The 12589-nt window shown below is 36.1% G+C and overlaps 1 protein-coding gene across 1 annotated transcript in view; it reads left to right on the top strand.

Moving 5' to 3' along the window:
- EXOC6B (exocyst complex component 6B) overlaps window positions 1-12589 on the top strand; it is a 565697-nt gene that overhangs the window by 294243 nt on the left and 258865 nt on the right. The window contains exons 12-15 of the mRNA XM_004609116.2: window positions 3000-3071; window positions 4064-4161; window positions 5524-5629; window positions 7059-7168. Of these exons, the coding sequence (XP_004609173.1) occupies window positions 3000-3071; window positions 4064-4161; window positions 5524-5629; window positions 7059-7168 (386 nt within the window). The remainder of the gene's footprint in view (window positions 1-2999; window positions 3072-4063; window positions 4162-5523; window positions 5630-7058; window positions 7169-12589) is intronic.

Genomic DNA, 12589 nt, shown 5'->3' with positions numbered 1-12589 from the left:
CTACTTGAAATGGCCATTTTCTCTACCACAGAGCCCACTTTTGTGAATACTTGTTGCAAGAAGATAGCCAGATCACCCCATTGATTGCTTCCTATGTGTCAAGCATTATTAAACTTCATTTATATTTAATTTTCAGTGTAACCCTATACAGATTTATCATGATTATATTTACATATGGCTTAACAACTGCCTATTGTTACACACTGGAGTAAACATTGGATGGGATAACGCCAGCATACATGTTTTTTGGCAGTGTTCCTTCATGCTTAATAACTGTGATTGTGATTTATCATTTCTTATAATGTATGCAATTAAAATAGAAAGATAAATTAGAACAACAGGCTGCATGTTTTTGATAGGTTGATCAGAGTTGACCCTCTGATATTAGAATATTAATGAGTCACTGTGCAAAGATTATTAAAAGATCTAACTTGCGTATTGCAGTTTCTAGTATTTTTCACCAGGACTATGTGTAGAAATCATTCAACTGGAGGATATACTTTTTCTTCTTTATGCAGTTACATTTGATATAATTGACGGAAAGACACTTTCCAAGTATTGATGGAAAGGGAGTTTTACTTTGCAGGTCTATCATATATTCTTTTGAACTGAAGAGTAAATGATGAAATACTTCCACTTGTCAGTAATTCAGCCAATCAATCTATAGGCATTCTGCCAATCAATCTATAGGCAGAATGTACATTAGTAATTGCTTAGGGCTGGGAGGCAGGCATGTGGAGTATGGAAGTCATCGGTTAAAGGCATTGATTTCTTTTTGAGATGAAGAAAATGTTTTAAATCGACTGTGGTTGTACTTTACATGTATGTACAAATATACAAAAAAATAAAAGCCATTAAATTATAAACTTTTGATGGGTGAGTTGTATGGCATGGAAATTGTATCTCAACAAAGCTATTAAAAAATAAGTTAGCATCACACACATTTACTCACTGAACCATTTCATCCATTATGAGACAGACTGGTTGATGCTGCAGATGCTAATTCTGTTTCACGACTCTATAAATTATGTTATATTACCCAGAAAGCACAACAAAATAAGAAAGACTCAAACAATAAAACAATCTCAAAAGCATGCACTGTCTCTGAAAGATTGTCACTTATGAAAAAATCTGTATGTTTCTAACTGTTGAGGCATTATTTTATGCTATTCTTTACTTTTTGATTGAATTATTGATTCTTATATAAATTATAAACTTAAAAAATTTATTTTTAGATATTAACAAGCACAGTATTCACAGTGCTTCTTTCAAAATGTAATAAGGACTTCCTAATCTCAGTCAGAATTTAAGTTTCACAAACTAGTAAAAATTAAGAAAAACCAAGGAATATTTGTATCAGTAGTTTTATAGTAGAAGATCTACTAATACAATTGCTACTGAACTTGTTAGTAATAGGGGAAACTCACCTGCAAAACTGAAAAAATATTAAAGGTTCAAAATTATAGATCAGTATAGTACTATGTGGCCTTCTAAACTCATGTTTAATAGATATTAAATATTGGATTTATTTCTTAATATGTGGTAAGTAAAGAAAAGTGTTTATAATTACTAAGTTAATGGATTTATACACCCCATATCCATGTCCATTCTGCCACTACATACATATTTTTGGTTTATTTGAGTCTGAATGCATAATGAGCATATGTTTGTTCTACATCTTCTAACCAAATTTTCATTAAAATAACAGTCAGAAAATTAATTGGAAATAAAAGCTCTACAAAGCACCACCTGGTAGCCAGAAGTTTTTAAAAATTTTGTTGAATTTCACAAATTTTGACAAGTTTAGTGACTGAACATGGGAAAAGAAAATATTACACTGTCAAATAGGATATATTTTTCTGAAAGTATCTAGGCGTTCTGAAAACTCATAGCCAAAACTAATACAATGAGCTGGAACAGGCCTAGAAAAAAGCATAAGGGAAAAATTTTAATAGGTTCTCCCTTCCAAAAACCTTGACTAGCCAACTGCTTACCTAATTTCTTTCACTAGCCTTACCACTTATAAGAAATCAGAAATAATACTAGTTTCTTAGTACTACTTTTGCTATTATTAGTCTGGCTCAGTTTATACAAAGAGCCTGTGGTATGTTTCTTAGGAAATAGATCTAAAATGGCAGATGAACCATAGCAGCTGTATGTATTGATTACTGGAGCCCATCCTTCAAGGAAGAGTCTGAATATATTTAAGGAAAGTCAAGTACATAAACTAGAAGACAGCAGCAAACAAATAGAACAGCTTTTCTGTGGCAAATGCAAGTCAGTCATGGATCATATATAGTGCTGGAGATCAAACTGGATTGACTGTGTGCATGGCAAACACCTTGTGCTCTGTGCTATCTCTTCAGCCTAAACCTTAAATCTTTTAGGAAATAATACTAGAGAATATGTTCATCATTTGGAACAATTACCTAGCTAACTAGATCCTAAATAAAATATGAAGAACTATCAGAAGTAAAGATTTATACATTAAATATTAAAAAGTATCAAATCTGTAAGAAGTGACCCCACAAAAGATAGTGGGGAAAAAAGAGTAACGTAGTGAGAAATGACATGTAATCAGTGAAGAGCTAGTATATCACATGTAAAAGACACATCATAGCAACAAATGAATTTCTTTTTTTGGGGGGGGTCACCCCTAGCGATGCTTAGGGGTTACTCCTGGCTCTGCACTCAGGAATTATTCCTGGTGGTGCTTGGGTGACCATATGGGATGCTGGGAATTGAACCCGGGTCGGCTGCGTGCAAGGTAAAGCCCTACCCGCTGTGCTATGGCTCCAGCCCCAGAAATAGATTTCTATTTGTTAAAATTGTAGCTTGTGACTTATTTGAATCTCTGCTTTGTTCTGCCCTAGACATTAACTGAAAACTGGCAAGTTTTGGACCCTTTCTAGGGAGACTTTACCAGGAAAGCATTAGACGAATAATTTTGCTTTGTTTTTTTGTAATTATTTTTTCTTTTTATATTTCATTTCTTTTAGTCTTACTGCTCTGATCCAAACCTTGTATTAGATTTGAAGAACCTCATTGTGCTTTTTGCAGACACACTTCAGGTTGGTGAATTCTGCTTATATACTTGTTCATATATGTTTATATCACATATAAATATATTCTGTTTATACACCTAATTTAGTATTTCATCTGTTTTGTTTGGGGGCTATATTTGGTTATGTTCAGGGGTTACTCCTGTCTGTATACACAGGAATTAGACCTGATAAAATTTGGGAATGATGTGGAATGCCAAGCATAGATAGAAAATCTAGGTAGGAGGAAACACCCTCCTACCTACTGTACTATCACTCAGGCCCTAGTGTTTTATTCTTTAACAATCTTTCCATTATCCTACCGAAGCCTGATCTTTTGTGTCTCAAAAAGAATTACCACCCTTCCCTATCCTGAATAAATTAATTCAGAAATTATGAATAGAGATTTTTTAAAATTTTTAATAATTTAGATATGCTGTCTAAATATGTGACTTTGGAGTTTTTTCTAATATAGCAAAATAATTAAAAAAATTGAGTAATACTAGTTTTTATGACTGTAGATATCTTAGGGGTATAGTTTTATACCTCTTCAGAGTATATGTTGCTATGCTGTACCCACCCCAAAGTACTACTATTCCTTTGTTTTGGAATTTCTTAATGTCTTTTGGATAATGATAATTGATTTGAACAAAATAATTTATTGGACATATAAGCTTTGGTAATGTGTGTGGTAGGTAGTACTTCTGTTACTCCTCCTTATTTCAAAGGTTTCTAAGTGTTTAAAGAGAAGTTGTAGGGAGAGTTAGCTGACAGTATACCTTGTATGTATTAATTGTATTTTTCATTTAAAGAATTTATTCTGATTGACCTAGATGTTTTGATTTGTATCTTTTAATTCTTAAGAGATAAACGCTAAATTCCAAATGGAATGAAAGAATGTCTCAAATGGTTAAATTAACCAACAATTGTTGACCAATGAACAAAAAAGTTCTTTTGATGCAAATTTTGCCTATGTTGCTACAAAGATCTTAGAAAATGAAACTACCTTAAATTTTTTTCAGGTATATGGTTTTCCTGTAAATCAGCTTTTTGACATGCTGTTAGAAATCAGAGATCAGTATAGTGAAACTCTGCTAAAGAAATGGGCAGGTATTTTCAGGTGAGAAATTACAGTGTATTGGTACGGATCTGTGTGCATGTATGTGCATGCATTTGTTTATGCATAAAGTCTCTTAGATATAATAATCAGTCTGTATGTGTGACTTATATTTCCCCACCATAAATCATATTATGATTCAGAATTCAGTGCACTATAGGGATGTCCTAAAAATATTTCTGAAATATCTGTCCTCAAAATACTAGTAACTACAATTTGTTTCTTTGAATAAATGTCAGGTTCGTAGCATCCAGATCATCTGATAACTTTTCATTCTTTGTTATTTTTCTCTGTGAAGACCATGTCTCATCTGTTTTGAACCCTTTTGAATAATTAAGGAGGTCAGCTAGTGTTAAGAGTCAAACCAGTGGTTACCAGAGGCCAGAGGTCGAAAGTGATGAGCAGGAAGACCACAGAAGATATGTGGAACAATGAAATTCGTACGATATTATAATAGTGGATACATGTCCTTATCCAAGTCCAAGTCGTTAAGTCCGTAGGATGTATAATACCAAGAACAAACCTAAAGTTTAATGAAGTATTAAAAAAAGGAAAAGGAAAAGATTCCACAGGGTAAGGGATATGGCTCACATGGAGAGAACACATGCTAAGCATGACTGAGGGCCTGGGTTTGATTCTCAACACTTAGAGGAACATGTAGTGTTGGGCGAGCGTAGATCTTAGGGTTCTTTCATCTGAGAATATGCCGCAGCCCTTCGAGCTGTCTTTTCAGCCCCAGTTCTGTTTTGATATTGGGAGTATTGCCTGTTCTCTTAGAATTCTCAGACTCTAGGAGTCAGAAAAAAATATACAACAATATGTAAAATAAATAAATGAATATATCTATATGTCTATATATACATATATATATATATATATACAACAGATATTATAAAGGGACTACTTTGGAAGCTTTATGGTACTAAGATTTTTTTCATCTTCCAATTTTGAAAGTTAGAAGAAAAGTTCTAATGCAGAATTAAAGAATCTATTGTTTAAAAACAAAAAGTCAATTAAACTTCTTTGTCTTTTGAGAGCATACATTTTTTTGTTTACTTTTATTTTCTATAAAGCTTTAGTGTGTTATCTTTATTTATTATTTATGAATATACAATACTATGATTATGGTTATAATTGTGTTTTGTTTCAGAATACTTTTATTTCTGTTCTTTTAGAAAAACTATCTTTATCTGAACTGAATGACTGTGTAAGAGTAGAAATAGAATAAAAACTAGGGAATATTCACTTTGGGTTGTGGTATATGTCCAGCCATTGGAGTTCACATGAAAAGTGTTTGTAATTAATAATAAATATAATTATTAACACAAATGCCCACCCCTTCTTCGTATTTAATTTTCTTTATAGAAACATACTGGATTCTGACAACTACAGTCCTATACCAGTCACAAGTGAAGAGATGTATAAAAAGGTTGTGGGACAGTTTCCATTTCAAGACACAGAGCTAGAAAAGGTGAGGAATACTAAAACAGACTTCTTTTTGACTTGACATCCTCTAAAGCTTGTATTAGGACTGTATCCCTAATAGTATTACCTTCAGCACACAAGGTTAGAACTCAGAAACATCTGCAAAGGGCCTTGTTTGTCCTTAAAAGAATGGCAGTTTCAGTTTTGGGAATCAGCAGATGGCTTTGGAACCCTCTGGACGTTGTAATGTTTTTAGAGAATGGTGCAGGTGTTCCAATTTGTTTTATATTATGACAATTTTCTTGTGTAACTACATTACTCTATTGGTTATTAAAGCACACACATTATATATGTGTACATATTATATATATACATATTATATCACTGTATCACTATCATTCTGTTGTCAATGATTTGCTCGAGTGGATGCCAGTAACATCTTCATTTGTCCCTGTCGTGTGCTAGTGTAGTCCAATGGTGTCTGCTCACTCCAGGAACACGAAGAGCACGCTGTTGTTATTGTTTTTTGGCATATTAAATACATCACGGGTAGCTTGCCAGGCTCTGCCGTATGAACATGCTATATACATAAATAAAAATGGAAAATTCCTGTATCTCTATTCAGAAAAATTCCATCTTCCCCCTGACTTTTCTCCTCCTGCCATTTTAATCAGTTTCTTTCCTAAAACCCTATCCTTTGCAGCCACCATTCTACAGTCACTGTCAATGTACTTTTGCTTTTTCCATGGTGCATATAAATAAAACCGTACTGCAGCTAGTCATAATTTGAGATTGGACCCTTTCACTCTGTTCAGTGCTTTTGAGACTCATCTAATTTGTTGAATGTATCAGTAGTTTATTGTTTTATTGCCAGGCTCTGCTGTGCGGGTGAGATACTCTCGGTAGCTTGTCGGGCTCTCTGAGAATCGAACCCGGGTCAGCTGCGTGCAAGGCAACCGCTCTACCCGCTGCGCAATCGCTCCAGCCCTATGCCCAAAACAGTAACAACCAGTCTCACAATGGAGACGTTACTGGTGCCTGCTCAAGCAAATCGATGAGCAACGAGATGACAGTGGCAGTGATTGTTTTATTACATGCATGTTTTGCAATTTGTGTCTTTTCACATATTGAAGCATAGTTGAATGATTACTTAATTTTATATTAATCTTCATAGTATCAGGAAGCTTTTGGAGATAATTTCTTTGGGGGGTAGGCCAGGGAGACGGGTTGGATCGCACCTGGCTCAGGGCTTAGTTCTAGCTTGATGCTCCAGGGGTGACTCCTGGCTGAGCCTGGGGAGCATAAGTGGCACTGTGTTGAAATAGGGTTGTCTTCGTTCAACGCAAGTGCCTGAACCCCTCTGCTGTCTCTCCAGCTCTTGAGAAAATATTTTAAACTTGAGATAGTTTGGCAAACATTTTAATTTACAAAGTGTCTTAGTTTATGACTTTCTTTCATTTTTTTTTCATTTACAGCAACCTTTTCCCAAAAAGTTTCCTTTCTCTGAGTTTGTGCCAAAAGTTTACAACCAAATTAAAGAATTTATCTATGCCTGTCTGAAGTTTTCAGAAGACCTTCATCTAAGGTATAGTACCACAGTTGTGTTGTAATAAATGCAGACTGTCACTTTATATGCATATATTTTTTGAAAAATATTAATATTTCCTTCAGCTCTGATTTTGAACATCTGATCTCTTAGCCTCAGACAGTACAGCACTGCCATATTCAAAGTCTTGGTAAAGGGGAAAGTTGGAAAATTGAAAAATCTGTTTTCATTCTTTTTATAAAGATCATTTTTACTATTTTCTGTCAAAATTTGCAGTTGAAAGTTCACTGAAAAAAAAAAGCAATGTATCATACCAGTTTTTCAATTGTTTACATTCTGGGGGATATACTTTGGTCGTCTTAAAATTTCTTTTTTTTAAAAATATTTTTTTAAATTATATTGAATCACCGTGAGGAAAAGAAAAAAAATACAAAGCTTTCAGGTTTAAGTCTCAGTCATACAATGATTAAATCCTCATTCCTTCACCAGTGCACATGTTCCACCACCAAGAACCCCAATATACCCCCCTCCCACCCAGCCCCCACCTAAGTAGCTAATGATCTTCATTTTATTCTCTATACTTTGAATACATTCAATATTTCAGTAGAGGACTCATTATTATTGTTTGGAATTTTCCCCCAACAATCAGGCCTGCTGAAAAGGCATCATTTAATAATTTCTTTTCATTGCTGAGAGTGAAGATTCTATGAGCTCGGTTTTGGATTTCTGATATTTTAGTTCAGTTCGCAGTCTAGATGCATGTCTGTAAGAAGCTGCTCTGGGTGCCAAAATGGGTTAGAAGATCTCTTGGATCATAGTCTGTATGAGCAGAGGGTCTGTTTCGAGAGCAGCAGCTCCAGATCTTATCTGGGCCAAGGGCATTGCAAAGTTCCTACCTCTGGGTGCAAGTCTTAGGGGGTGGCTCTTGCCACGTGGATGATGCCGCCGCCACCATTTTCCGAGCAGATAAACAGGGTAGCAAGGAAAAATCCCTCCATGGGTGGCACATAGTCGTAGTACAGCTCACAGTCTAGATGCATGTCTGTAAGAAGCCGCTCTGGGTGCCAAAATGGGTTAGAAGGCCTCTTGGATCATAGTCCTTATGAGCAGAGGCGGTTGTCTTAAAATTTCTGATGGAGAACAGTCATCATTGGCTTTTTAAAAATTCTCCTTTCTTTGTGTTTGTGTGTTGTGGGGTTTGGGGCAGAATATTGAGCTACACCCAGCAATGCTTAGGCTTATTTCTGTCTCTGTGCTCAGGTCACCCCTAGTGAGGTGTGAGGGACAAAGTCCCAGTTGATCTGGTAAAAGCAACCTGCTGAACTATCTCTTTAGTGCCGTGATTGGATTTCTAAAGGAAACTTGTTGTCTTTGCAAAATACTGCCATTTATCCAAATCAGAAATATTTTAAAAAAATTTTTTAAATTTTATTGAATCACTGTGATATAGTTACAAACTCATGTTTGGGTTACAATCTCACAATGATCAAACACCCATCCCTCCACCAGTGCACATTCCCCACCACCAGTATCCCGGATATACCCCCCCCTTTCCCACCTCCCCCCTGCCTCCATGGCAGACAATATTCCCCATACTCTCTCTCTACTTTTGGGCATTATAGCTTGCAACACAGACACTGAAAGGTCATCATGTTTGGTCCGTTATCTACTTTCGGCATGCATCTCCCATCCCAACTGGTTCCTCCAGCCATCATTTTCTTAGTGATCCCTTCTCTATTCCATCTACCTTCTCCCTTCTGCTCATGAAACAGTCTTCCAGCTATGGGGCAATCCCCCTGGCCCTTGTATCTACCATCGTTGGGTGTCAGCCTCATGTGATGCTACTCTATACTCCACAAGTGAGTGCAGTCCCTCTATGTCTGTCCCTCTATTTCTGATTCATTTCACTTAGCATGATACTCTCTATGTTTATCCATTTATAAGCAAATTTCATGACTTCATTTCTCCTAACAGCTTAATAGTATTCCATTGTGTAGATGTACCAAAGTTTCTTTAACCAGTCATCTATTTTAGGGCACTCAAGTTGTTTCCATATTTTGGCTATTGTGAACAGTGCTGCAGCAAATCAGAAATCTAAACATCATTTTTAACTCCTTTTTTCCATTTTTCTTAAAAATAATGTTTCAATCATATATTTACAATATATTGTAAATATTTAAATATATTTACAAATGTTGGACTAGAGCAATAGCACAGCAGGTAGGGCATTTGCCTTGCACACAACTGACCCGGATTCGATTTCTCCATCCCTCTTGGAGAGCCCGGCAAGCTACCGAGAGTATCCTGCCCACATGGCAAGCTGCCCATGGCGTATTTGATATGTCAAAAACAGTAACGACAAGTCTCACAATGGAAATGTTACTGGTGCCCGCTCAAGCAAATCGATGAACAACAGGATGACAGTGCTATACAGTGCTATATCTACAAATGTGTTATTCACCTGTACAGCTCATATTAGTACTAATATGAGTACTAGGATATATAGTACATTTTTATAGAGGAGTTAAGTAATTTTATCTTTTTACAGGAGTTAAGTAATTTCAAATTCCAAAGTAATTTCATCTGTGTTTCACAGGGAATAAATGTTCAAGCCAGCACTCTGATCAGATCAGCATCAACATCATAATATGACTGCAATGTTTAGAATTCTTGAATTGTGGTAATCATTGTATTCATGTTTTATATCCATTATCTCAGGGAGTTATCACAGTATTTCTCAGTTGTGAACATTAATTATTCCCATTTAGCAGGTGAGGGCAATGCTCATTAGTAAGTGAAGCTGCCTTAACATATTTTTAAATAAAATTATATTGATTCTTATTAGCCCTAGTTCTCTGCTAAGTTCTCTCTCTCTCTGGTGTGGGTGCTTTTTAATTCACTGTGTCACTATATTTGACTTGAACTATTTAGCTTCCTAATTGTTCTTCTTTATGTTTTAAGTTTCTTCTTTAACCTTTAAGTATCCTTTCCCATTATCTGTCCTTTATCCTGATTATATTCTGTATCTCATAGAGCAGTTTCTCTGAAATCAGATCTTATCAATTTTTTACTCTTTTTACCTTTCCAGGGATTCCTTCTGGCCTAGTGTTTGAGGCCTAACTCTAAGCTAAAGTTTGAGCTGTCCTCTGACACATTTATTTAGAACTCCTACCCTGACCTTATCTTCCCTATGTCTTTTCTAGACTGTTCCCGTAGAGTAATTTTTCTGTGACCCCTACCCCCCCTTCCCGCATGGTTAGTCAAACCGACCTGTGTCTGTTTTCGGACCATCGCATGCTATTCTATACCTTTCTGCTTTGCGCTTGACTGTTTTTGTTTTTGTTTTTTTAATAGAAAACTATAGTTTTCTTTCTTTTTTATTTCTTTTTTAAATTTTTAAGAAGTTTTTTATTAGTGAATCACCACGAGGTACAGTTACAAACTTATGAACTTTCATGTTTGCATTTGGTTTACATCCCTCCACCAGTGCCCATTCTTCTCCACCAATGTTCCCAGTATTTCTCCCACCACCCCCACCCCAACCCCCACCACCGCACCCTGTCTCTGCGGCAGGGCATTCCCTTTTGTTCTCTCTCCTGTTGGACGTTGTAGTTTGCAATAGAGGTATTGAGCGGCCATCATGTTTGGTCTGTAGTCTACTTTTGGTACGCAGCTTTCAACCCGAGTGGGTCCTCCTAACATTCTCTACTAGGTGTTCCCTTCTCTGTGAGGCCACTTTCCAAGCTGTGGGGCAGACCTCCTGGTTTTTATCTCTACTACTCTTGGGTGTAAGTGTCCCATTCTGCTAGTTTATATTTCACATATGAGTGTGCTTGACTCCTGATGCACCTGAAATCACTTTTCCCTTTTAGTGTTCCTGACTTCAATTTAAGCATCATTTGTGCTGACTGTGTCATTTCTATTCCCGATAGAGCTGATCTACTGACTCCTTTGAGTTACTGTTCTTCTAAGTTTTTATCACAGTTCCTTAAATTGTATTGCCCTATTTTATCAGTTATTGATGTCCACTCCTTAATTCTAATATATTCTTTGTTATCAATTTACTTGTCTGTTTCTCCACTGTAGGTAACCTATTGTTTTTCAAATGGTGCTTGGTAGTGAGAACATTAAAATGCTAAAACATTGTTTCTGTCTTAAAGGAGCCTCTGATCTAATTGAACTAGGAACCTGTTTCAAGAAAAAAGAGGACTTTTGCTCTTGGAAAGATTTTTGATTAGTTTAAATTTCCTTACTCATGATTGGTCTATTCCAGTTTTTGCCTTCATCCTGATTTTATTTGGGGAAGTGTTGTGAGTGTAAGAATTCATCCATGTCTTGGTTCTTGGGACTGAATTACATAGAATGTTTTCAGTGACACCATATCTGTATCTTTTATCTTTTAGATTTGTCTTTTGTAATTCCTCCTCTTTCATCTCTGATCCAATTGGGGGGAGGGGGCCTTTCTTTTTCTCTCATGAGTCTAGCTAAATATTTGTCAATTGTATGTATTCTTTTGAAAAACATGTTCCTGCCTTCACCAACCATTTCTACTATTTTCATTATTTCTCTATATCTTTTGTTTAGAGATATAGAGATATATTATATTATATGCTCTAACATATATTATTTTATTCCTTTGACTTACTTTGGAATTCATTTGTTCTTTTTCTGGTTTCTCAAGTTGTAAGGTTAGGTTATTGATTTGAACTTTTTCTTCGTTTCTCATATAAGCCTGTATAGCTATGAACTTCCCCTTAATACTTGTTAGAATTATTTTTGCTGTGTCATGTAAGTTCTGATTATTTGTGTCTTTATTCTTGCTCATCTTGAGGACTATTTTTAATTCTTCTTTGATTTTCTGTTTGATGCAACAGTTATTGCATAGTTGTTGTTCAGCTTCAAATGCTGGACTGGAGCTTTCTGCAACTCTCTCTCTCTCTCTCCTCTCTCTCTCTCTCCTCTCTCATTTTCTCTCTCTCTCCCTCTGTTTTTCTGCCACACTTGGTAATACTCAGGATCTAGGCTCAGTGCTGGCTTTGGACTTGTATTCAGGGATCAGTCCTTTCTGGCCGGGGGACCATATGGGGTTCCAGAGATTGAACCCTGGCCAGCCACACGCAAGGCAAGCACATGCTATACTCTCTGGCCTCCAAACTCTTTTTATATGATTACTTTGTGTACCTTGATGTCATTCTTGCCTGAAAATATACTTTATATGATTTCCATTTTCATGATTATAAGGATACTCAGCTTGTGATAAAGAAGAGCATTTTCCTCTTACCTGGAGAATAGCCTGCAGAAGAATGCTTATTCAGCTTCTTTGAGGTGAAGGGTCCTGTCCGTGTCTGGGAGTTCCAGTAGTATCAGTTCCTCAGTTAGGACTTTTATTTCCCTTATGTTTTGTCTGGTTGATCTGGCAATGGCATGAGTTGTGTGCTGAAGTCTCCTATTACTGTTTTT

The sequence above is a fragment of the Sorex araneus genome, chromosome X (genome assembly GCF_027595985.1).
Source record: "Sorex araneus isolate mSorAra2 chromosome X, mSorAra2.pri, whole genome shotgun sequence".
Classification (NCBI taxonomy): Eukaryota; Metazoa; Chordata; class Mammalia; order Eulipotyphla; family Soricidae; genus Sorex; species Sorex araneus.
The sequence above is the reverse complement of the archived record's forward strand: the minus strand, read 5'-3'. Positions and strand labels throughout refer to the sequence as shown.